This window comes from Eumetopias jubatus, unplaced genomic scaffold, assembly GCF_037043125.1.
Source record: "Eumetopias jubatus isolate StellerSeaLion01/CBP00866 unplaced genomic scaffold, mEumJub1_p1.0 scaffold_11, whole genome shotgun sequence".
NCBI lineage: Eukaryota > Metazoa > Chordata > Mammalia > Carnivora > Otariidae > Eumetopias > Eumetopias jubatus.
In genome coordinates this window covers 91,041,114-91,068,601 of record NW_028274817.1, presented here as the reverse complement: position 1 = coordinate 91,068,601, position 27,488 = coordinate 91,041,114, and the positions used below count along the sequence as shown (strand labels likewise).

Here is a 27,488-nt window from a genome sequence, read left to right as displayed (position 1 = left end):
GAGTTCAAGCCCCATGTTAGGTGTTGAGATTACTTTAAAAAAAACAAAACAAAACAAAAAAACCATTAAAAAGAAAGTTGGTAACAGGTACAGCCATGTACACTAGCCGACAATTTATAAAAACAACTTTTCTCTAAACTCAGTATACTTAATTGCTATAGATATTTAATTAACTTCCAAACACTACCACCTTAAAAAAAGCAACTCAAATTTTCATAGCCTATTTCCAACCAAGTGCAGTAAAATAACTTATTTAAAAAAAAAAAGAGAGAAGTACAACTGATATATTAACATGTTCAAGTTTACATAGCAGAATCAGAACTAGAAATCGAGGCATTGTTGTCCCTGAGGCTTTTCTTTCTTTCCTGTATGTAAAATGTTCAGTGATAAACTTAGAAATACTAAATCTGACTGTAATGGTCCAACTGTGACTCCCAGATACATTTACAAAATATATCACTTACCTCTTTGGCTCTCTGTACTGCATCACTCGGAGGATTCCTGATTTGTGGTGAAGACTTTGTGTTAATTTTGTCATATAGCTAAAAGCAAAGAAGACAATCCGATCAACACTCATAATTCTTTGCTAAATGTTCAGAGCTGCATATTTATTATTTCACTAAACAATATCTTCCTCTGACAAACGCTGGCTGATGATTTCAGTGGTCTCCTCCCATTAATAATCTCTTACTCATTCAGTGAAACTTGTTGCAAGGAGTCTTACGCGTATCGTTTTAGAAAATCATCTTCAAATAGATGGTCCAAGGTTCTGTCAATGTGGCAATTTCCTTTCTCATTTAAAATCGATCACTATTTCAGAATTGCAATATTTTGTTGCCTCTGGTAGAAGCAACAGTCACTAACATGGATACAGAGCAAAATGAAAGAATGCTTTCTGGCCAAGACACATCTCAAAGAATTTTCACCGAAATCTAAATCTTGGGAAAGGGCAAACCCAACTCCTTCTAGGAAGGAATGTTCTCACAAAAGGTTTATGCTTGTTTTACTAGGGCTGTTTATTAACAGTATCAGTGCTGGCATCCTTCAGCAGGAAATCAAGGACATGAACTTTTTCCTTTTGAATTTGCAAATTCACAGAGCATGAGAAGACACTGAAAAGAATCTAAATAGATTGCAAAAATGCCACAAATCTAACTGATCCAAAATTTGACTTTCTGAAGACAATTAATTTAATTCTTTAAGGAAAAGTCTCTGTAGGGTAGAAATGCAATTAAAATATTAATTTCTACCTCAAACGAAATGGCTCATTTGACAGTCTGCTTTGAAAAGTGAAAAGTTAAAATGGATTCTGGCTAGTCTGCCATGTCTATTTCCTAACTTCTCTAAAATAGGTGGGGTTTTTTTTTTATTGGTTTTTGTTTAGTTCTTTTTTCCCTCCTCCCATGTGCCACAATGCTGGTGTACAGGTCAAATACTGACTGTAAACATCCTTCAGGTTACAGTTAGATTTATTTATACTGATGCAAGATAAAGTCTTATGATAAATACATAAAAATGCCTTATGATAAATACATAATGACAAAGATGCCCAATGAGAACATTGTGAAGATAGAACAGTGACCATTTTTAAACGAGGGCTTTCAGAAAGTACTACTAAATCAGAGGTTAAATGCACAGTGTACATAGGCTAGTAAAATGCTGTTTAAAATATTATACAGTTGACCCTTGAACAGCATGGGTCTGAACTGCCTGGGTCTACTTACTGCGGGTTTTTTTCCCCCAATAAACACAGTACAGTACTCTAAATGTATTTTCTCTTTCTTGTCATTTTTAAAAAGATTTTATTTGAGAGAGAAAGAGAGAGATCATAGAGGGAGAAGCAGACTCCCTGCTGAGCAGAGAGCCGGATGCAGGGCTCAATCCCAGGTCCCTAAGATCACGACCCGAGCTGAAGGCAGACGCTTAACCAACTGAGCCACCCAGGAACCCATCTTCCTTATTATTTTTTTTTAAAGGTTGCCCCAATTACAATATCATCAGCACTGAGTACCCATCTCCCTGTACCCTCATCTGTAGATCAGTAGCAGGTATTACAATTTTATAGAAAGTTATATATCCATTTGCCAGCTTGTTAAGCGCAAGGAGTCTCTAGACAAGTTTTCTATTCCCCCCATGTTCCCTCTCCTCTAGAAAATGAGAAGGGGTCTTTTTCCTTATTTACTTTACAAAGTAAACTCTATGCCCAATGTGGGGCTCAAACTCAAGATCAAGAGTCACATGCTCTACTGACTGAGCCAGCCAGGTGTCCCTCTTATGATTTTCTTAATACCATTTTCTTTTCTCTAGCTTACTTAATGGTAAGAATTCAGTATATAATACATATACAAAATATGTGTTAATCGACTGTTATATGTTATTGCTAAGGCTTTTGGTCAACACTAGGATATTAGTAGTTAAGTTTTGGGGGGAGCCAAAGTTATATGTGGATTTCTGATTACGCAGGGGTGGGCCCCCCTAACCTCCGTGGTGTTCAGAGATCAACTGTGTTAACATTTAGGGAACTAGTGATATGTGGCTGGCTCACAAAAGTTCACCCAAATCTCTGTAGAATGCACATGGGCAGTCTTCATCCTCTGAATGGCTTCTACCTCTAAGGACTGTACATTTTGAAGTTTGGAACTAGCGAATAGATTTTCCCATAGAAATAATGTTATCTATAGTGTTAGGTTCCCAGACTAGCCTACAGAGATAAATGAAATACTGTACATATGCAATATAAAATAGAAGAAAAAAACCAACCCACCAAAAGCAAGAAACCAGAAGTTGAAAAATTCCCTAGGTCTTATGTCAGTGTGTTTTCTTGAGGACCTGCAGCAGCACCAGCTGGAGCTGTTAAACATCGAGAGTCCTGGGCCCCACTCCAGACCTACTGAATCAGAATTTGCAAAGGGGGTCCAGAAATCTGTATTCTAATAAACTCCTTAGGTATTTGGAAATCTTATGCACAAGTACTAACTTCTGAGAGTAAGAGTAGTTGTACCAACAGTAAGAATTGCTACTGTTATTGAACACTTACTAGATGCTAGTTATTAGTGAAAATGCTTTACAGTCCCTTGTTTAACCTCAGACAACCCTATCAGGTTGATACCCTTATTATTCCCACTTTACGGATGAGGAAACTGAGGCACAGAGTAGTAAAGCGAGACCCACTGTTCTAGCCTTACAGCCACTTCACAGGTGGCATACAGATGCCTGGAGGGTCAACATTTTTAGGGCCCTGCTCCCCAAAAAGTGCTCAGACCAAATTTTCCTCTGCTTCTTTGGTCTGGCCTGATATAGTTCATCACATATTTGCCCAAAGTGCAGTGGGACTAGTGGTGGGATGAGGGAGAGGTTGGGTGCTTCCCATCAAGGCAGAAGCAGTAGAAGGAATTAAAAGAAGGGCTCTCCTGTCTGAGGTGGGGGCACTGGACTCTGCCCCTCCAGCTCCTAGAAGAGCCCAGGACTGGAGCAGTCCAGGCAGGCACTGGACACAATGGATAGCTAAGGATAGATGGTGAATCTCAACCGCTTGCTCATGAAGCAGAAGGGCAAGTAAGAACCACGGCAGGAAGGGGCAGAGAGGGGAGGGGCTCACTTTGTCACCAGCAGAAGTGAGCCCTTGTTGACTCATCCATCCATCCACCAACTGAGCTCCTACTATGTACTGGGCAGTGCAGTTCTATTTACTGGGGTTACGGAAATGAAAAAGAGGACAGTTCTTGTCCTCAAAGAATTCCCAAATTCCAAAGACATACAGCCAAAGGCCCAGAAACCTATGCCAGCTGGACCCCGTTGAGAACCTCAGAGTTGTTTTGCCCCCAGTGCTATCAACTGGAAGGGATCTCAGTTGAGTGAGCCCCCAAGTTGGAGACGATCTGGATGTGCATGCATGACATGCCAACCTTCATCTCCCTCTTCAATTTCTGGGACTGGGTTTTTTGCCTTCGGGACTCACAATATTTTAGTGATACCCACAATAAATACAAACCATTTGAGAAATGGGGCAAAGCAGGTAAAGAGAAAGTCCTCCATGGAGGAATGCTTTAATGCAATGTAACATTAGTGTTTTAAAACAGTAGTCAGAAATATGTAGCTTTTCAACTTCTCATTCTTATGGATTCAAAGTTCAAGTCTAGGTGGCTTTGGAGTGAGATGTGGCTGGGTTTTGAGAACAAATGAAGGCTGCAGCATGTATAAAGACTATCTAGAATGATGTGATTTGGGATTTCCCCTGTTGTCTTGGACCTTCAGCTGGAGCCCAGAGCTAAGGCCAATAGGAAGTAACACCAAGCCTGCGAGAGTGCTGCGAGACCATCCCTCCAGGGCTTGCTGAAAGGCAGCCAAAATGGTCCTTCCGTACTCACCGTCATGCTCTATTCTGCCTACAGAGGCAGAAGCCTGGTGTCTGTAGGAATCACAGGATGAAGAGAGCAAGTATTTGATGTCCCCTTCCTTCCTCCTGGGGGCGGGGGGCAGAGGGAGCTGCCTTTTTCTTCATGCCCAGTGAAGGGTGGTGGGTGCTCCAAGAGAACCACGCACAGAAACTGGAGGTGCCAGTAACGAGGGCTTGTTATCTCACTCCCTGGAGGGATGCTTGCCCAGGCGCAGTGACTTATGAGGCCCATCTCGGTGCACCGGGTAGGAGCCCTTTGTGAGAGAGAGTCCTTGGGGCAGCTTGACAGGTGATGTTTGTGGTCCTAAGTGAAACATACTGATGCTTGCTTCTTTCCTGGCCGGAGGCTACCTGGGGCAGCCCTTGCCAGCAGGGTGAGGCCAGTGGTAGGGCAACCCACCCTTGTAGTGTATGTGTGTTTCCCATGAGTCAAGGAGCTACCTCAGAGTGTGATCTGGCTGCAGCCATCTGGATGGAGCCCTGTCCAAGAGGGCTGCCTGCACGGAGCAAAGGGACCCAGAAGTAAGTAACTGTGGGATAACACCTGGGTGCAGGAGTGGAGAGGGTGCTGCTGAGGCCAGCTCCAGAGTCCAATGATGATGCAGAACCCAGGACAAAATCAACATCTGAGGACTGCCACATCAAACGCATCGACAGCCAAGAGGGCCCTGGCTGCCTGAGAGACAGGGTTCTGAACATGCTGTTTAAGGGCTGCTTTCTCTTTTCCATGACCAGACTCTCGAGTTCTTTGACATTCAGTAACAGCACCTCACATGGGGCTGAGTATCCAGGAGATGTTTAATACATGTTTCTTGAAAAAATAAAGGCGTATTTGAGCTGGTGCAGAGGAACTGGAAATAGATTTTTTTAAAAAAAATTTCAGAGTGACATAAAAATAAACAGACTGGGAATACTTTCTTAGCTTGTTTCTTTAGGAACCAGATACCATTTATCTTTGGTCCTTCTTGCATAGTTAAAAACTTTCCCTCAAAATTAAGAAATCTATTTTGACAATAGTTCTTTTTTGGAGTGTGTTCAAGGCTGACTTACTTCATCAAATTTTCAAGGTAGAAGAGGACCAACATGGTTCAGCTCCTCCACTTTTTTTTTAAGGTAATTTGCTTCTTCAGCTCCACCATTTTAAGGAGAAAGCTGAGGTCCAGTGAGGTGAAGTGTCACGCTCAGGGTTCTGTGGTTAGAGCAGCAGGGACTGGACCGTGAACTCCTGATGCACCACCCTTTCTCTCATACCAGATTTCCCTGGCTTATATCAGAATTCAGGAATACGCAAAGTCTTCTGCCAGGGAGACACCTTCAGCAAATATTTGGGGAAAGAACTGTATGGAATGCTACTTACAGGTTGTAGGAAAAAAATATACTAAATACGATTTGAAAGATATTAGCCAATCAACTGCAAGCCTTGCCCTGTTAAAGAATGCTAGAATTCTATTCATTTCCTGGCCAGATGGTAAATACCTCAGGCTGTGTGGCAGTAGGACTCTGTCAGCCACTCAGCCTTGTTGTTTATGCAAAGGCAGCCATTAACAATCCATAAGTGAATGGACGTGACTGTGTTCCAATAAAACTTTATTTACAAAAATAGGTGGCTGGCTGGATTTGGCCTGAGCACTGTAGTTTGCCAACCCCTGCTCAAGAAGCTTAAGTTCATGGTGGATTGAAACGGCAAAATATATTTCCTTCTGCTATTTGCTTTCCTGCAATTTGAAGATATCAAGTGTATTTGTTTTTGAACTCTTTTTTTCAAGTTTTTTTTTTTTTTTTTTTTTTTTAGAGACAGTGAGTGAGCGTGAGTGGAGTGGGGGTAGGGGAGGAAGTGGAGAGGGAGATAGAGAATCTTAGGCAGCCTCCACATCTATTGTGGAGCCTGACGTGGGGCTCAATCTCATGACCCTGAGATCATGACCTGAGCTGAAATCAGGACTCCGATGCTTAACCAACTGAGCCACCCAGGTGCCTCTTAAGTTTTTACTTCCAGTTAACATACAGTGTTATATTGGCTGCAGATGTACCATATAGTCATCCAACACTTCCATACATCACCCAGAGCTCAGCACGAGTGGCTGCCTCAATCCCATCACACATTTAACCCATTCCCCTGCCCACCTCCCCTCTGGTAACCCTCAGTTTGAAGATATCGAGTGTATTTGTAAAGCTGAGGTGTAGAAGATGAGGCAGAGGGAGGGAAGAGTGTTAATAAATTATCCCTAGAGAGGGGCCTGGGGAATCGCTGCTCAGCGGGGAGTCTGCTTCTCCCTCTCCCTCTGCCCCTCCCCGAGCTCACTCCCGCGCTCTCTCAAGCAAATAAAATCTTAAGAAAAAAAAAATTATCCCTAGAGAGAAAACAAGAACAAATCTGTTCTCTCTCTCTGATGAAGTTAAGGTTCATCAAGTTCCCCAACTTCAGCACTTTTTATTAAAACACAAACACACACACACACACACACACACACACACACACACACACGGCAAAATGAGGAAACGTGAGCAGCTGCAAAGGGAAGACTGTCTGATACTGTCTCAGGCCACTCTCTGCTAGTCTCCGGCACTGGGTCAGATATGACCACACACAGCTATATGGACAAGCTTAATCTTTCTGTCTTAAGAAATAGAAGCACAGTTCTGTTAGGAGGCCACAATTCTGTATCTGAGATAGGCTATTTTAAACAGAGCAGACTAAAGTTGGTGGTAATAGTAAATTCAACTCTCCTGAGATTGTACTTCCAAACATAAAGATGAAATCAGTTAAGATGTTACTTTTTATTCACATTCAACACACTAAATCAAGTCCCCCCCCCCTTTTTTTAAACCATCCTCCATATCTCATGCTCTTCTGGTTTCTAGTCCTCAAACAGAAGGCTTTGTTTTGCTCCCAGTTTATACGCAGCATTTAGCAAGATCGACATTTAAAATGGAATGGTTGGCAGAGAACCATAAAGTTACTACCACTGGGTTATATGTCCCATTAACTTTAGCACAGAGAAAACCAAATCTCAGGACCAGAATGTATATTGGTTGAGATAAGATGGTAACTTTTGCAATTAGACTGCAGACATCGGCCAAATAATGAATGGGTTTGTAGAGTTGCAGGGAACTCCGTTAAGTTCAGCAGGGAACTCTGTTGAAGTTCATTAGCAACCACCCTCTTACCACTTACTTCAGAGAGACTGAAGAAGCTCCCTTCTGGAGAGGAATTCAAGTTTTCAAGAGTCAAATATTTGGCTGCAAAATATGTAATGAAATGTGTCTGCGATCCTAGTACAACAGATAATAACAGTGTTCACGAGTTTACACTGTGTAACAATAATGGGAATTGAAATGACTTGCTCTGGAAACAGGGTATCTTATTTAGAACTTTCTTTACAGTTTCTGAGTTGTTTGAAGAAGCTCAGTGATTAGAAACAAGTTTCAACGTCACCTCTTTTCAGTGAACCTGGGGTCAGCCATTGATATCCAACAGTATTTTTTAAAAATACATTTGAAATCTGGCAAATTGTGAGGGAAAGGTGATTTACTACAAAAATGTAAGGAACTGATATTCAACTACTGCACTGGAGCTGATTTTATGAAGTCAGAGATTGAAGAAAATCTTCCGAGATCTAAAAATCTACTTTTCCTGCTCACATTTATACATTAACTTGCTCTCTTTAGGTTAGAAATAGGAAAATGCCCTTTCAAAGATCTTTGGCATCATTAACATGACACTCCAAACTAGGAGGAGAGCAGTATATTTAACAGTGGTCTAGAGACTGGGTGATGGGAAATATAAGTGTGAAAGAAACACACTACAAAATTTAAAATGGGATTTTCAAAAATTTAAGAAGCTACAATGAAACTCCGCAAAGAACTTCTGTAACCTGTCCTGCTCACAAATCTAAGAATGATGATGCATCAAGATATTATGATTTACAAAAAGAGATTAAAGTCACCCAGGGCATTTTTCTTTTATGGGATTAAAAAAAAAATACCTTTCCTCTCTGCACTAAAAATGGTTTTTCCTAAAAATTAATATTCTGTAAAACTTCTAAAAATCAACTTAATTTTTAAAAAATAGTTGAAGGAAGCACTCAAAGATTAGTCACACAGATGAGTCTCCATCTGCGTGGAGATAATACACTCCATTCGTTTGAAGAATACACTTTCATTTCATTTGCACACTATCCTTCACAATTTGTACTTTGTGCTAACTTTCCCTCTGAAAAGTCAGAAGACGTATAAATAGCTAAATTTTAAAGTAAACTTCTCGTCTTAAAAAAAAAAAGTCAGATCCACAAATCTAGTGACTGTAATAGAGTAGCAAGAGTCCCTCCCTGGAATTTAGATTTGCCCTGGAGAAAGGTTCAGGCCTGCCTACCACTACTATGGCCCAGGTTATTTTGGGTAAAGTTAGAAATGGGTATCTGATTTCATGCCCAATAAGAATGGTCCTGGGAGCCCTTGAGTTAGATGTCCCAGGAAAACGTTAGCTTAATGGTATAGTAGTGAAATGCTAGCTTAAATTAAGCTTTAGAAAAATCATGATGGGGTATATGTCCTTACCTGAAGTCTTAAGAAGGGGCTGGCTTAGTAATATGCTACTGTAACTAAATCAATCATGGAAGTTTTATCTGACAGCAAAAAGGAAACTGAACAATCAGTTCATCTGGGCCAGTTCAAGAGTTCCTGAGAGGGACGCAAAATCCTGTGGATTTTGACAGTTAAAGTACCTCAAAGGAGGCCCTCGTTTGGTTTAGGTTTTAGTTGTCTGTGTACAGAGCTGCTTGTTTCAAGACCATTAGAACATCGCACTTATGGGGATTTATTTTTGAAACCAAGAAATTAAGACTTGCTTGACCTCCTAGTTCAGTCTAAAAATTAAAAAGGACATCCCTTTGGTGGCCTAACAATATACGCCACTGTGGCAGATTCTGGGCAGTAGGCAGCTCTTCCTGCAAAACTCAAGCAGTGGCCTTAGATGACCTAACATGACTGTTCTGTTGGCCTTTTTCAGTTGGCAATTAACTCTAAAATTAAGCCCGGTAAGAAACAAATCATAATGCCTATTCTCAAGCAAGGAAAAGAAACCATAAGGAAAAACCACTAGTTAGATGATCTAAGTGGCTTTGTTTTGCTTTTACTCAAGCCTTCTGAAATAGGAACTTTCTAATACCAGATACAACCATCTGCCCACCTGAGAAATTTCACTAGGATATGAATTTCTTTTCTTCCATTAAAACACTAACATTAAAGTGTTGAAGCCTTTTTTTTTTTTACTTTTAAAAGATTTTAATTTATTTATCTGAGAGAGAGTAAGAGAGCCAGAGTATGAACAGGGGGGAGGGCAGAGGGAGAAGCAGATTCCCTGCTGAGCAGGGAGCCCGATGTGGGGCTCGATCCCAGGACCCTGGGATCATGACCTGAGCCGAAGGCAGACGCTTAACCGACTGAGCCACCCAGGTGCCCCAGAAGCCTCATTTCTTAACGTGCTGTTCTGAAGCATCTACAATAGTTAAATGATATTTAACTAAATGAATATCTTATTATTAATTTGCTGTGTTAAAAGAAAACATTTACATCAGGTGTGTCATATACTATGAAATCCCTGAGGTAATACCATAATGTTTAACTTATGATAGGACTTTCACTTTGCACGGGTAAACACCAAGCATTTATACCAGTAGCTGTAGGAAAAATGAATTTCTATTGTGGCAAGTTAAAAGAGAACAAAACAGTTTGGCAGAAGAGGTTTTAACGAGACAATGTTAGGCCACAAAGAGAAGAAAGCAGCTATGTTCTTGGATTATGAATGCTGCAAGCCAACCCCATCAAATATTCTTCAAGTGAGCATATCACATTCCTTTCTGGGGGAAAACTCCTCCCTTCCTTGAGAACGGGCATGAAGAAGAATCAGTGCTTGTTGCACTCTGATGGCTTTTTGAACATTCCTCTGCCTTCTGGTAAAGTTGACTGTGGTGCCATAATAAGAGAGGGGTACTCAGTGGCCAACAAAGGGACCAGGGACAAGCTGATTCATTACTCTTGGTATTTCAGAGTAAATTCCAGTCCCTCTTTTAAGAAGTAATTCGTCTGAACAAATAAGGGAACCAGAGAGACTCCTGTAGTTAATCATACTTTCAGTGAAAATCACACATTCCTTTCACAAAGATGTAGAACCCAGGAGCTAACATGGAGCCCACATAGAGCAACTGCCTGGGGGATGGAATGAAGGCTGGATTCCCTACTACCGGACAGCTTTAGTTTTGAGAATTTGGTTTTTCCTGTTATAGAATTGTCTATCATAAAGCACTGATAGTGGATGACTGAATAAACAAAATGTGGTGTATACCCACAATGGAACAGTTTCCAGCCTTTAAAAGGAAGCCTTTAAAAGAAGATTGTGATACGTGCTACAGCATGAACACGGAGGATACTACATTAGATGAAATAAGCCAGTCAGTCCCGGAAAAACAAATATGGTAGGATTCCACTTACATGAGGTATCTACGCTAGTCATATTCATGGAGACCGAAAGTAGAATTGGTGGCCACCAGGGGCTGGGGAGAGAAGGAACTGGTGGGTTGCTGTTTCACAGGTATGGGGGTTTCAGTGGTGGAAGCTGGAAGTAGTTCTGGAGATGAATGGTGGTGATGGTTGCACAACAGTGAATGTACTTAACGTCATTGAATTGTATGCTAAAAATGGTTACAATGGTATGTTTATATTAGGTATATTTTACCACAGAAAAAGACAAATTGATATTAGGTCACATCTGTTAAAAAGCTGTGAACTTTGGGAAATGACGAATATGGATTTGCATGTAAAAGAAATGAACAGTTAAAACATGTTGCTCTGAGGGGCACCTGGGTGGCTCAGTCGTCAGGCATCGGCCTTCGGCTCAGGTCATGATCCCAGGGTCCTGGGATTGAGCGCCACATCGGGATCCCTGCTCTGTGGGAAGCCTGCTTCTCCCTCTCCCACTCCCCCTGCTTGTGTTCCCCCTCTTGCTGTGTCTCTGTCAAATGGATACATAAAATCTTAAAAAAAAAAACCCCAAAAAACATGTTGCTCTGAGAAGGTACAACCCCTTATTGAAAAATATATAAAATTATGTAATTCATGTTTTATTTTTTTATTTTTTTTAATTTTTATTTATTTGACAGAGAGAGAGAGACAGCGAGAGAGGGAACACAAGCAGGGGGAGTACAAGAGGGAGAAGCAGGCTTCCTGCTGATCAGGGAGCCTGATGTGGGGCTTGATCGCAGGACCCTGGGATCATGACCTGAGCCTAAGGCAGACGCTTAACAACTGAGCCGCCCAGGCACCCCCATAATGTTTTTAAATAAAAAAAGTTAATTTGGACTTCTTTCATGAGGCACAACAATGTACTGGTTAATAAAAACAGTTCCTGGGACAGAAAAACACATTTAGCATTTTTAAGTCAGTAAGTGGTAAATTCTTAGCCATAATGTGAAACGTTGAGAGGAGGAAGTCAGTGTGATGACCCTGTGAAATCTGCTAGGATGACCCCTTTCACAGTGGGCTTTGGGCACTGCTGAGGGCAGGCAGTTTGGCTTTGCTGGATTGGTGTCAGGACACAGGGACAACTCCAGGAGACTGAAAAGTGCTGTTGTAGTCAGAGTGATGGATTACAAAGGACATTATAGGATCCAGGGTACACTATAACCTATAGCACACAGAAGGAACTTCCAACAGTGCTTGACCTTAAGATAATACAAAAAGGGTAAAATAGACTTTTTTTAAGGTAAAAGGGAATTCCTTCTCATTTTTTCACTTTTGAAAGCTTTATTGGGGCATCATGTATAAACTATACAATTTGCCCACTGTAACTGTATAGTTTGAAGATGCTGAGTAAATTTACACAGTTGTACAACCATCATCTCAATCCAGTTTTAGAACAGTTCCTTCATCCCCAAGAGTTCCCTTGTGTTGAATCTAAGAACTTTTTGCCTAACCCAAGGTAAAGAAGATTTACTCCTATATTTTCTTTACAAATTTTTATTATTTTAAGCTTAAAATGAATCTATGATCCATCTTGTGGAAATTTTTTGTGTGGGGTGTGAGGTAAGAGTCTAAATTAATTTCTTTGCATATGGATATCCAATTGCTCTAGCACCATGTTTTAAAAAAAACACCACCACTATCCTTTTTCCACTGAATTGCCTGGGCGCCTTTGCTGAAAATCAACTGAGTCATGAATGGAAAGGTTTATTTCTGAACTGTATTCTGCTTCACTGATCTATATGTCTATCTTTACACCAATACCGTGCTATTTGCATTATGGTAGCTTTGTAGAAAGCTTTGAAATCAGTCCCCCAACTTTGATCTTCTTTTTTCAAAATTGTTTTTGCATTTCCATATAAATTTTAGGATCAGCTTGTCAACTTCTACAAAAAAAAAAAAATTCTGAGATGTTGCTAAAGACCGTCTTGAATCTATAGGTCGATATGGGGAAAATTGTCACCATAACAATACTGAGTCTTTCAATCCAACAATCTCTCTTTCTCCTTTTACTGTGACCTTCTTTACTTTCTTTCAGCAACATCTGTAGTTTTCAGTGATGAGTCCTATACTTTTGTTCAATTCACTAAATATTTTATTCTTTTCAATGGTATTGTATTTCTTTAATTTTATGTTCATATGATTTACTGCTTTGTATGTAGAAATACAGTTAATTTTTGTATATTGATCTTATATCCTGTAGTCTTGCTAAACTTGCCTCTTAGTTCTAATAGATTTTTTGGTAGATTCCTTAGGATTTTCTACATACAAGAATATATCTCTGAGAGAAGATGGTTTTACTTCTTCCTTTGTTATCTGTGTAACCTTGAATTTCTTTTTCTTTTTTTTTTTTTTTTAAAGATTTTATTTATTTGACAGAGAGAGACTCAGTGAGAGAAGGAACACAAGCAGGGGGAGTGGGAGAGGGAGAAGCAGGCTTCCCGCGGAGCAGGGAGCCCGATGTGGGGCTCGATCCCAGGACCCCGGGATCATGACCTGAGCCCAAGGCAGACGCTTAACGACTGAGCCACCCAGGCGCCCTTGAATTTCTTTTTCTTGCTTTACTGCACTGGCCAGAACCTCCAGTACAATACTGAATAGAAATGGTAAGAGTAGACAATCCTTGCTTTGTTTCTGGTTGTATTTGTTTTCTATTGCTGCTTAATGAATGACCATATACTTAGTAGCTTTTTTCCCCCCTGCTCAGATTGTTGATATCTTCATTAAGAATGAAGAAAAACTACTTTGAAAATATTCAGGATATATGCTATTTCTAGCTCTCTTTACCCTAGGAATTTGTTGTCTTGTGGTAATTTTCTACTGACACTAATACTTGGGTATGATTATACAAAGAGATATGGGAGTTTCTGCCCATCCAGTTAGAAACAGTGAAATGAGAGACCCCTTAAACCACAGCGAGCAGCAGCGCACTTCAGTCTCCAGGCCCAGGAGGGAAGTAGCACAAAGGTTACACCACTGGCCCACTACCCAGCTGGCTTTTCATATCTGCTGAAGCTCATGCTTAAGGCTAGAAGGGACCCTGAGAAGGTCCCAGTAGTTCAGCTTCTGAAGGTCCTGAGGCCTTAACATTCTAGACAAAGACTGGACTGCAAATTCATGGGAAACTTAGCTTCGGCATTTCCTGACTGGTAATCTATTTAAACATCCAAACTTAACAGTGTATCAACTTACTTCTCAAACCCCAAACTGCTGGAAAACATCAAATCATGGCAGAAGTTCCAGTTTTTCCCCCTTTAGGAAACTTCTGAGTTCTAAAAATATGCTGTGTTCCCAAATAGGACTACTAATTTAATATCATCTCAAAAAAGCAAAATAGTAAATCAAGAGTTGTAGTTTTCCAGTGCTGGATAAAAAAAAAAAACAAAACAACTCTCTAACTCTCCCTAAACAGTAAAAAACTGTAATAAAGATGTCGGTAATACAAAATATGGAGGATTCCAGACACTGATTTATTTCTAATGCAGTATTTTAAAATATCAGTTAATCTATAATAAAAATCTACATATAAATCAATATAAAAAGTATTAAGTTGTACTGCAGTGAGTTTCTGCTCTATTAATCTAATCACAAATTAAACATAATTTTAGGACTTCCCTCAAAAATAATCTTAATTAGGTGGGGATTCACATTTACCATGGAAACAGCAGTCTATAATGAATGCTAACATCTGTTCAGAGGTATGACAGATGGTGGGTGAATGTTTAAAACTAGTTGTCAAAGTTTGGCAGAGAGAGAGAGAGAAATGTGTCATTTAACAATGTTTTATAACATTGTTGACTTACAAAGTAAACATTTATTCTGCAACAGGAAAATTTCCACAAGATATTGAGAAGATCGAGAATCACCACCGAATAACATTTGCAAAATGCTTTTTAACTGAAAAAGCCTCTTGATTTTTCATTCTAAAAATGCATCTGTCATCTGACAATCCAATGTATCACATACAAGTTGCAACCCAAAACTAACTCAAAATATCATTAAAAGACCTAAGTACACCTTAACACTAATTCCCAACAAAGCTCGCTTAACGAGCGACCGGGTACCGTTTCATTATTTTTATATTAAATTTGTGTAACTTACACTCACGCTAGAAGAATCAATTCAGGGCAAAACCAGTTTTCCACGTGTTAGTGGGCTGAATACTCTTCCCTCAGAATTCATTTCTGCCTGGAGCCTCAGAATCTGACCTTATTTGGAAATAGGGTCTTTGAAGATGTAATTAAGATGGTGTCATATTGGATTAGGGCAGGCCCTAAATTCAATGACTGGTGTGTCTTTATAAGAAGGCTGTGTAAAGACACAGAGTCACACCCATCCAGAGAAAAATGCCATGTGAAGTCCGGGTCTGAGACTGGAGGGATGCATCTATAAGCCAAGGAATCCCAGGGATTGCAGGCAACTATGAGGAGCTGGAAGAACCATGGAAGGAATCTTCCCTGGGGCCTTTGGAGGGAGCATGGCCCTGCTGACAGATTGATTTAGGACTTCTGGCCTCCCAAACTGAGAGAGAATAGATTCTGTTATTTTAAGCCACCCAGTTTGTGACCCTTTGTTGTGGCAGCCTCAGCAAACTCATACACATGCCAAACTGCATTTTACTAGTAAAACTGATCTGTGTATTTTATGCACAGACCATCTCTGCACCAGTGCTTGTTATTTGTGAAAACAGACATATGGACCAAGCTGGACCAAACATGGTTCCTCATCAAGCCTCTTTATTTCTCCCCACAAAATGAGGAGTAACATGTGTGTGCCAGGTAGAACTGGTTGGGGAGCAAACACTTAGAAATTTCTGGATGTTTCCTTTTTTTCTTTCTAATTTCTCACTACAGATTGAGCTAGACATGTTTCACTAGAATTCAGATCAGAAAGCATTTCCCCTCTCAGTGCAACCACAGTATTTCTCCTTTTGTTTTAATGTAAATTCTCTCAACACAACAGATGTTTGGTTTCCTTCAAATTCTAATAATATTTCTTTGCATTTTTCAGCTTATTATTTTGAAGGCATGACTAGAAAAAATTAAGTACTAGATGATCTTTAGTCTCCTGTAGGAACTTAATCCTGTTTCTTTTTGTCAGCTTAAAAATGATGACCTCCAACTTAGCTGTTTAGAGTGTTGTTGAAATAACAGGAATTATTTAAATATAATAAAGATAGTTCACAAAACGGCTGGGTGGGATTAAGTGACAATCAATCTCCATGGTCCACAAAACTATGCCACTAGGTGTCACTACCTGGAATTCTTCAAAAAGGAACCAGTGTTGATTCTGTAAAACAGAACAATTCCAAGCCAAGCATGGGCTATGGAACATTAGAAGGACGAGACACGAATGGTCCAAGTTTAAAAGCTTTTTCTCCAGAATTGGTCATACCACGTTCCTTTTTACGTAAGCACTTAAAATATTAAAAAATTGTTTTAATCATTAGATTTCTCTATATGGCAGCTACTTGAATACTTCATTGATTATATTATTGAAATGTACTCTGTTAGTTCTGAGACAAGAGCTTAATGAACCATATTCATGGGCTCTAGATTACAAGAGCACATTCCAATGACGGCTTAGGTCATTCATGATGATTAAGCTTTTCACTGAAGGATGGGTCAGTTTGGATCTTCAGAACCCAGCACTGCCTGGGGACAGCTTATGGTCCAGTCATTTCAGGGGGTGGGAGGTTCTGGGGTTCACGTGTAGCACTTGTCTGCAAAATTCTGCAGACATGGCGTCTTTTTCCTGGGCACAGAGCCTTCTCAGTCCACGCCAATTGAGATGCACTGATAGGGCAGATGCTGACACTGCAGACACGTTCTTAAGTTTATCACTCATAAGAATCCAAAGGAACTTTAAGCATGTTTTTCCTAACACCTAGGAATCTCCTCTGAAGTTGTGACAATGTTGACCCAAGAACGCAGCAGTTATTCAAAGCACACGTTTTCAGTGAGGTCTGAAGGGCTTAGCATTGGGCAATAAGCTGCCGCCTGGCTCAGTTCCAACGTCCAGTCTGTGTCTGAGTACCTGCCCCTCCTTGGAGAAGCTAGCGATGTTCTTCCATTTCCCCTGCAGTCTCAAGCTGGGTGGGCTCAGATACCTTGTTACACTTGTCAGAAAAATGTAACCTTGAAAACCAGTTTGGGCTTCTCTGAGCCTTTAAATGACAAAAAGTCCTTCATCTAAAAGGTCAGTAGATCTTAGCAATGACCTAACCACTGACTACACTGAAATAAACCAATCTCCATGCTCTGCTACAGCTTCTTTCAAATATCCCACTTGCTAGTTCCAGTAAAGGGTAGGACCTGTGTGGGAAATTCACATTTGCGAAAACCTTCCGCATCCTATGAAGCAATGATAGACAACATAAAGAAGCCAATGAATAAAGAAGAGGAAGGAATGTTAATAGAATGAATTTCAAAGGCTTTCTGGTACCTGAGGAAAGTAACAGTTACTTGAAATTAAACTTAACTGAAAATGTCCTCAAATTACTTAAGATAAATTACACTAAAGAGAAGAGCCATTTCCTTATCCTCCTGAGTGCATTTGTTAGCTTTATTGAAGGACAACCGATAAACATAACTGTAATATATGTAAAGTATACAATGTGAGGATTTGATAAATGTGTACATTGTGAAAGGGTTCCCCAACCAAGTTAATTAACACATTCTTCACCTCACATATTTAACTTCTTTTTTCTAAGAACACTTCAGTTCCCGCCTTTTTTTTTTTTTGAGAGTGTGTGCGTGCATGCGCATATGTAGTGGGGGAGGGGCAGAGAGAGAGGGAGGGAGAGAGAATCTTAAGGAGGCTCCACTCCCAGTGCAGAACCCAACATGGGGCTTGATCTCATGACCCTGAGATAATGACCTGAGCCAAAATCAAGAGTCAGATGCCCAACAAACTGAGCCACCTAGGCGCCCCGTGAGAACACTTAAGTCCTACTCTCTCTTTCATTATACAATACAGAATTATCAACTACAGCCACCATGTTATATATTAGACCCTCAGACCTTACTCATCATATAAGTGAAAGCCTGTACCCTTCTACCAACCTCTCCTCATTTCCCAGACCCCCGGCCTAGGGCAACCATTCTACTGTTTCTAGGAGTCTGACTTTGATACCATGCAGTATTTATATTTCCCTGTCTGGCTTATTTCACTCAGCACATTTTTTAAACTATGTTTCCCAGCTCTCTCGCAGCTAGGTAGGCATGTAACTAGTATTTGCCACTGAAACGTGGGCACAGTGATATAGCCTATTTCCTACTATGAGCCTGCAAAATTCTCCATTTTCTCTCATCTGCTGCTAGGAGCAAACGATACAGTGGAAGAGGCCTGACCCCTGAAGGACTGTGTGGAAGAGACCCTCCCCCCCCCCCCACATCATCTACCTGCACTGGACTGTGATGTGAGCAAGAAATAAACTTTTATTCTGTTAAGCCCCTCAAATTTTAGGATTGCATGCTATAGCAGTTGGTCAGGCCTCATTAATACAGACACTACATAAAAAAGCCAAACTAATTCTTAAAATCTGATAATTTGATTTGACTGCATTTATGGAAGATGCAACTGTAGGTTACCTATGACTGCACTTAGTCGTAGGTAGGAAGTTGAAACGTAATGCAATGCTCTTAGCTTAGCGTTTCCCAAACTGGTCCTCATCAACAGGACAGGATTGTGAATAAAAGTTCTGTGCCCAAATTAGTTTGAGAAATGCTATTAAAGTCAATCTGGTTTCTTTGCTATGGGATGTCTCAGAGCTGTTAATATGCTAATATCCACTGTGAATCTGTATAAAAGGATAAAGAATGTAGCATTTCCCTAACTTATTTAGTGAATATATTTAAGATCTACTCCCTTCCTCCTTCATGGCAACACCCATCACCATCTCCCAGAGCAATGTTCTGCAGAACACATTCTGGGGAACATTGCGTTGGTGTAATCTGTGTCCTATGGTGGATTAATCAGAGTTAGAACCAAACAGTTCTAGGCACCCCAAAGCAAATACCATTCTCTTATAAAGGGAAGGTTTTTCTTGTAAAAAGACTAACATGTGCTGACAGATTACTATCTACTAAGAAAGTTTTCACTGCTGAAATCAACCAAGTTACCTAAGAAAAGTATCTTACTTAAAATGTGACTGAAATAAAGGCAGATACGAATTCTCAGCTTCCGATTTTTCTTTGTATCTCAATCTGCTGTCAGTAGAGTCTGTCATATTTAATGATTACACATTCTTATTTTTAAGAAGACAAAAGTCTATGAAAACCAGCATTGTTAACTATGAAATGTGTGTGTCCACTGCACAGTATCTTATTTACTTTTCTCTCTGTTATACTCATGCTTCAGGTTCAGTGTTTTTTTTTTTTTTTTTTTAAAGATTTTATTTACTTAGGGGCACCTGGGTGGCTCAGTCCTTAAGTGTCTGCCTTCGGCTCAGGTCATTATCCCAGGATCGAGCCCCGCATCGGGCTCCCTGCTCGGCGGGAAGCCTGCTTCTCCCTCTCCCACTCCCCCTGCTTGTGTTCCCTCTCTTGCTGTGTCTCTCTCTGTCAAATAAATAAAATCTTAAAAAAAAAAGATTTTATTTATTTATTTGACAGAGAGAGAAAGAGAGAGACAGTACGAGTGTGGGGAGGGGCCGGGGCAGAGGGAGAAGCAGGCTCTCCGCTGAGCAGGGAGTCACGGGCTCCATCCCAGGACCTTGAGATCTCGACCTGGGCCAAAGTCAGACACTTAACCATCTGAGCCACCCAGGCGCCCCACCAATTTCATTCTTTTCACCTGCTGCCTAATATTCCTTATTAGGAGTGCATATGCCATTGTTTATTTCCCTGTTGCCTTATGTTCACTCTTACGCCCATTCTATGATTAATGTTCGCGTCCCTGCATCTTTGTATCTATTTAGGAGCGTTTCTCTAGAGAAGAGGGATTCTTTTAACAGAAACACACACACACACACAAATTTTTTTTTACAGTGACTTGCTAGACTACATTGTTTTTGTACTATATATACTTTATTTCATTTATGAATCTATAATGGATGATTTCCCACATTTCTCACAGGCTTAAGACTGAAAATGGACTGTTATGATGGACACCTGGAAATTCATGTAAAGTAAAAAAGGTACCCTAACTATTCAATTCACTAAAAATAAATAAGTCATAAAAAAGCCTCAGACTTACATCTAGTAGCGTGTGGAGATGCTGATCCTGGAAAACACTGTGTAGAAAATCTAAGTCCTTTTCACTGCAGTCTGTAAGTGCGTGAATTTCTTCCAGGCTGTCCAGCACCTGTGAGACTGCTCCTAAGGGGAACAAACAGAAAACAAACAGCCAGTACAGAAAGTCAATGTCAAACTAACCTTTGTAGCCTCAATCTTGCATTTCAGAACAATGAACCAACAAACATAAAACTTCAAATGTTCATGTCTTTACTGGATAGACTTAAATGAACTTCATATCGCTCAAGGATAGAGTATTTTCAGTGAGTTTCTGTTTGTCACAATGTATTTGTGTGCTTCTCATTTTTCAGAGTACACTGCAGCTGGTCTTACTTGAATTAAGGAAATCTGTCAACTATAACTGAGCTACTGGAAGATCTGGGTGCAGCAAGTTATACATCAGGAAGAGTGTGTCATTTCCATGACCCCATGATGTTTTAAAATATTACATAACTAACACAGGTGAGCCTTTTGTACAAGTGTATCCCATCAAGAACTGAAGGTAAGGCCAGCTGTAGCTTTGAGGGAAAAACCTTTGAAGGATGGGTGCTCCTGCTGAGTAAAATAAGCTTCTTAGGATTTTTTTTTTCCTTAAAGTAAGCTCCATGCCTAGCATGGAGCCCAATGTGGGGCTTGAACTCAAGACCCTGAGTTTAAGACCTGAGCTGTGATCAAGTTGCACGCTTAACTGACTGAACCACCCAGGTGCCCCAGCTTCTTAGGATTTTTAAGGCTCAAACTTAAGTTAGCAAAGATCCCAATGCATTCTTTCTCCTTCCTTTACAAAGTCAAGGGAATCAAGTTGTTCTCAATCTATTGGGCCCTTTTTATTCAAAAGACAAAGACAAAGGCTGAGTGTATTGACTGACACTTCCAAATACCACATTAAATATTAGGGCAACTCATTTTTGTAGGGCAAAGGAAATGGTAGTGTGATCACTTTCTTTAAATTTCTTCTTATAACCAGGAATCCAGAGAGGTATTAGTAGAGAAAGATATATACTGGGGAGCAACAAAGTCACTTACACAGCCTTAAAGAAATGATAAGCCTATTTGACTCTGCAGACAACGTGCACATACATACTCCAGAGAAAGAACCCTAAAAGGCTACGCTTCAGAACATTAGTGTTTGACAAATTCTAATAGTAAGTGCCTCATTACACGTGTAAGTCTTGGATCAATAGTTTCCAACCAGTGGCGATTTTGCCCCCCCAGGGGGGGACATCTGGCAGCCTGGAGACCTTTCTGTTGTCCCAACTGGTGGTGGTGGGGGGACAGTTTGTGCTACTATCATCTAGTGCGTAAGGCCTGGGATGCTATTAAACATCCTACAATGCTCACGACAGCCTTTCACAAGAAAGAATTATGCAGCCCGAACTGTCAATGGTGCTGAGGTTCAGAAATTCTGCTTTAGATAATGATAAAAATCTTGAATCTTTCTGTTCTCTGTGGAACTCTATGCTGTTTCTGATTACTTTTGGTCTCGGACCTCATCCAATCACGTGCACTTATTGGTGAGAATGTAAATTAGTATCACTTTCCCAGAATGCAATCTGGTAACATGTATCAAAGAGACTTAAAAATGCTCCTGTACTTTGATTCAGTAATTCCATTTACAAAAACTAGGAAAAACTAGGAAACGCAAAAAAGACTTATGTATGAGGATATTTATCATATAAAATGGGGGAAAATAGCAAATACTTAGAAAGTGATTAAATATAGAACACCTATATAATGGAATATATAGCCAAATGGAAATTACTTTTGAAAAAATTTTAAAGACAAAGAGAAATCCTCATGATATAAAATTCAAGAAAGTGGAATGCAAAACCACATAAACTGTATATTCCCAATTATGACTGAAAAAAATACATATACAAACTCAGGAAAAAAACAATGAAATACACCAAAAGCATAACAGCAGTGATCTTTACTTTCCTATTTATACTTCATTCTATTCTTGTCCATATGTTCCAAGTTTTCTACAATAGAATAAACGTTGCTATATAAGCAACTGCTTTTTGCAGTATGATTTCATTATGTTAACAATTCAGGGTGTAAGCCACAAATCAAGTGGTTGTCCATGTGGAAATTACTGTGGCTTTTTTTTTTTTTTTTAACAAATTTGACTTTTTGAGATAACTGTAGATTCACACGAAGTTGTAAGAAATAATACAGAGAGATCTCATGTGCCCTTTACCCAGTTCCCCTCAAAGGTAACATCTTGCAAAACTCACGCAAAATCACAACTGGGAGACTGACACTGGCACAGGCAAGCTACAGAATATTTCCATTACCATAAGGATCCTTCATTTGGCCCTTCTATAACCATCCTCATTTATTCCTACCCTATTTCCCTCCTAACCCTTGGCAACTACTAATCTGTTCTCCATTTCTATAATTTTGTCATTTCGAGGATGCTATATAAATGAAACCATACGGTATGTAATCTTTTGTGATTGGCTTTTTTGACCCAGCATAACTCTCTGGAGATTCATCCAGGTTGTTGTGTATATCAATGGCTTAATCCTTTTTATTGTTGGGTAGTATTCCATTGCATGGATGTGCCAAAGTTTGACCATTTATCTATTGAAAGGACTGTGGATACTTTCAAGTTTTGAGTAATTATGCCTACCAGGCTCTTGGTATTCTTTCACTGAAAACATTAAGTGGGTATTAAGTAGGACAAAAAAACGTACAAGGCACAAATCAGTCCTCATTTCTCTTGCTGTTCCTGAAAAGGTATTAACCAAATCCACTTCCTTCTACCTGTTCTTGTGACTTTTACTTTGTTCTGAGTAGGGAAAAAAACTCTGGAAATTAGTTCAAAGACAGCTCTCTCATCATCCCTTACTGAAAGCCCTGTAAAACAAGAGATGATGTGAAGAAATTAGTTCCAAATGTCCCATGGAACCCCTGACCCCAGCACATCAACAGCAGGGTTAAATGATACCAGGTTTATAGAGTCACTAAAGCTAGTTCTAAACTTCTGGACTTAAAACTGCAATGACAGAAATACCAACAAAATGTTTTATTTGTACATTAAAAAAATCCAACAGATACTACAGAAACATAATTATCATTTTCATTATCTTAATGGAATCTTACCTAGTTTTTATGGTCTCTACCAGCATTGCTTATGTGAATACATAATCTAGGTGGCAGTTTATTAATACTATAGGATGAAAATAAAACAACCTTGTATCCTACTGAATACCAAGATGGCAAGTCTAACCACTGGGAAGCGATTCTGGCTGTACCACTTGCTCATCTGTGAATCCCCAGAGCTCCACACAATTCCTGTCCCACCAGCAGCATGCATACTCCACAGGTGACTCTATGTGTGTACTTGTTCACTCTTCTGTGCTATGAGGTCCTTATGGCATGTCTATATTTGATTTATTTCAGAACACCCACAAAGTATGCACTGAATTAATGAAGTTCTAAAGAAACATAATAATAACAACAGGGGCTCCCAGTTCTCGAGTGTTTATTATGTGCCAGGAACATCCTCAGGACAATGCAGTAAGGTAGATATGTTACCTGACCTTTCTAGATAGGGAACTGAGGTTCAAAGAAGGTCACAGCTAGAAATGGTAGAACCAAGACTCAGGCCCAGCGTGTCTGGCTCTGAAGTCTATGCTCTGCCTGACTTACTATGCGAATTGGCTGTACTAGGAAACATGGGAGAAAGAGTGACAAGAAGCTACATGTGGTTTATGCATGGATATGGAGGTTAGAAAAGAACCTGACTCCTGTCGGGTCAGACAACAACCAAAATCTTTATTGAACATTGCTGCTTTTTGCCAGGTACTAGGCAGGGGCTTCTGAGAAAACAGGTATGATCCCTGGCCTTGAGGAAGGGGCTCTCAGACATCTTATACCCTGAAGTAAATGATATACAAGAGGAAAAAACAAAGTGTCGCAGAAATAGGCTGCTGGGTGAGGAGCTGGGACAAACTTAGAGAGGAGGTGGATGAGCAGGAATTCAACACCTCCACCTGTGGCCTCATCTGCTCCGAAGGATGCAGTGAATGCTTTGCTGGAAAGCACAGAGGCATCTGTTATCCGGTGTTTCCAGGAGGAAAGACCCATCAGCTCAATGGGTCTATTGACCCTCCTTGGAGCTTGTCACGGTTTCTGAACTGATTTATAGTCTTATCTTGTACCCAAATGTGGTTAACTTTGTGGGTTTTCAATCATAAGAGGAAGTATTTCCATAGCTGTACGTGAGCCACCTATTTCAGTTTCTGAAAAGTGCTCCAAATTTTAAGTTTCTGAAATTAGGGAGGAAAATTACAGCTTTCTTCCATTTCTCCTTTATCTTTTACATTGAAAAAACACATAGTTTTGGTCTAACCTCAAAATCTTTCTTTACCCTTGATCATTTAACACCTTCCATTGACCCCCCCCCCCTTCTAGTTCTGTTCTTTCTTTTTTTGGGTATGACGAGAACGACAGAAAAACATTCTTTGTCTGATATATACGTATCATTGATACCTGCAGTTCAGTACCAAGCCGATCTAAAAGTCCCATAATTTCTCCATTCAGTATAAAATATAAATGTACATAAAGACACTTCTTTTCCATTGCTATTTGTTTTAAACACTGAGGTAGTAGTAATAATGAAGACAACACGACTTAACACAGCACAGCACACATAGAGGCTCTTAACTGCTATTAGCATTTATTTTGTGGATTAATACTGTCATAGCCAAAAGAACTCTTCACTTTTCTCAAAAACTGAAAAGGATGTGTTTTTTTCCCCCTATAAAGCCTTTGAATAAAGTTGTAACTGCCTTAAAAAAATCAATCAATAAATAGCACATGAGTTCACCTCAGAGGGCAATCTGCTTAAGGGCAGGACTGTAGGTATTTTATTCACTTTTGTATTCCAGGCTGCACTTTGTTAGGGGGCTTTGTACAGAAGGACACAATGAAATGTGTTTGAGTAAAATGATTTTTTTCTGAATAAATTCTGAAGAATTATAATGTAACAGTTAACCACAGAAAACAGCTTATTGCACAGCCCCATTTCCTTAAAGTCATAATAAAATTATTTTGATACTTTTATTTGTATGACAGTTTTTAACTTCCAAAATGCTTTTATATTCATTACCTTATGTGATTCCACAATAATCCCATCCTGTAGGCAAGTGTTTTTATAGTTGGAAAACTGGAGGCTCCACAAGGTCAAATGACCCTGGGGCCGCAGCAGTGAGCAGAAGAGCAAGTCCCCAAAGTCAAGTCTGTAACACTGAGTCCTTCTACTACAGATGGACTCCTCCGGAAACCATGTTTCACCCTCAGCAACACATCTGAATAATTCGCATTGGGTAATGAGAGGATATCCAATTTCTATCTTCTCTTTAATCTCAATTTTATTTCCCATATAAGGTTTATTTTTGTAGGCCTTGGTCCTACAAACTTTCACAATGATAAATTTATTAGAAAGTAACTAAGCCCTGCCTTCAGGATAGTATTTTATTTTAATTTCTGCACAATTCATTTGGTAAGTAAGTTTGTTATCTAAAAATTAGGTTGATAATCATATACTTTAACTGTGAACATCAACTCATGTTATTTTTCATTCGTTTCAAAATGAGCAGCAGAGTGCTCAACATTACTACAGTGCACCCCTAAACACTTCAGCATCGATTTTAATACTTCTCTTTCTGTCTCAGGTAAAGTATACACAGAGTGAAATATACAATTCTTAAGTGTACCATTCAATGAATTTTGATAAATGTACATACTACATACATCTGATAACTGCATACACATATATGCAGTTATTTCAGTAACAAAAATTTGTACGTGTATATTTAAAAATTATATGTATAGCTATAAAACCCAATTTATCACTGAGCAAATTCAGCATCTGCATCTAGTCTAGCTTTTTCTGAAGAGTTAACCAATAGCCTCTTTCCTGTTGTATTAGCAATCCCATTTATACAACCCTTGAATCCACAACACACACATTCCTATCACCCACCCAGTCAAAGCCCCACCCTGTAAGCACAACAGTGTTTTAAAAAAATCTGCTTACTAAAGTATAATTTATTAAGTTAAAATTCACCAATTTAAGTGTACATTTTCATCTCTCCAAAAAAGTTCCCTCTTGTCCCTTTGCAATCAAATGCCTCCCTTCCCCCTCCCCGGAAAACAGCTTTTATTCCCACTGTACAAAGCAAATTCTGGTTAACAATCAACTTATAAGCAATAGTGAATCCTGTAATGGACATTGTATCTTGGACTTAAGCATTGCACTGTATCCAATTCAAGCTATGAAAACTTATACATGGTGATAAATCCTTTAGATTCTTTTTGTATCATGCAGACACTGCAAAATTTAGTATTAGTTAAAAGAACTCTGCAAATGGATTCTATCAGAGTACAGACGCTATAATTCTAATGTCGTTATGCTTGTTAAAATGGTCTGTTTTCAAACAGCAGCATCATTGGGCACAAATTTGTCAAAGTACTCTAAATAACATTCTGCTGGTTAAGTGCCCATTCATATAAAACTTTACAACTAAGGAAAAGCACTACTTGATACCTCCAAGATGCTTTCATTTCCAAATGACATGATAGGTCTACTTAAAAAAAAAAAAAAAAAAAAAAAGAGAGGCATGCTCAATCTGGAGAAACAAAAGCAGGTACAAAGAAGTGTCTCACACTCTAATTGTCATTAACTTGTATGTGGTGGACAGCCTCTAAGATGGCCCCCAAGGTCCCTGCCTCCTGGTATTCCCACCCTTGTATAATCAAATCCCTTCCCTGAAGTGTGGGCTGGACTTAGTAACTCACTTGTAATGAAGAGAATAGGGCAGAAATGAGAGGATGTCACTTCCGAGATGAGGTGATAAAGACCGTGCCCTTTGTCTTTGATCATTCATGCTGGGGAAAACAAACTTCTGTGTTGTGAGCAGCCCTATGGAGAGGCTCAATAGCTAGTAAGTAACTGAAGCCTATCAACAACTACGACAGGGAGTTTGGAAGAGGATTCCTCCCCCCCAACTGCCCACAGTTGGGCCTTCAGATGAGACTGCAGCCCTGGACGACTGCTTGACTGTAGTCTCATGGGAGATCTCAAGCCAGAGGCACACAGCTAAGCCATGCCCAGATTCCTGACCCACAGAAACTGTGAGAGGATAAATCCTGCTTTGAAGGGATTCAATACACAGCAATAGACAATTAACATACTGTGAGATTTTTATATTAAATCAGCTGCAACTGGAGCTACAAGTAACAAATGCAAGAGAATGTGACAATGTATTCAATTATTAGCATCCAGATTTTCTAATTTATCATTGTCTCTTATATACTTCCCCCCAGTA

General features: G+C 39.7%; 1 protein-coding gene across 4 annotated transcripts in view; it reads right to left on the bottom strand.

The window, feature by feature from the left end:
• The window catches only part of CASK (calcium/calmodulin dependent serine protein kinase), a 354,818-nt gene that overhangs the window by 65,056 nt on the left and 262,274 nt on the right, over nucleotides 1–27,488 (bottom strand). For all 4 annotated transcript variants that reach the window (XM_028113495.2, XM_028113492.2, XM_028113493.2 and 1 more), the window contains exons 11-12: nucleotides 20,111–20,232; nucleotides 465–542 (exon numbers count right to left, since the gene is read on the bottom strand). In XM_028113495.2, coding sequence (XP_027969296.1) covers nucleotides 465–542; nucleotides 20,111–20,232 — 200 coding nt within the window. The remainder of the gene's footprint in view (nucleotides 1–464; nucleotides 543–20,110; nucleotides 20,233–27,488) is intronic.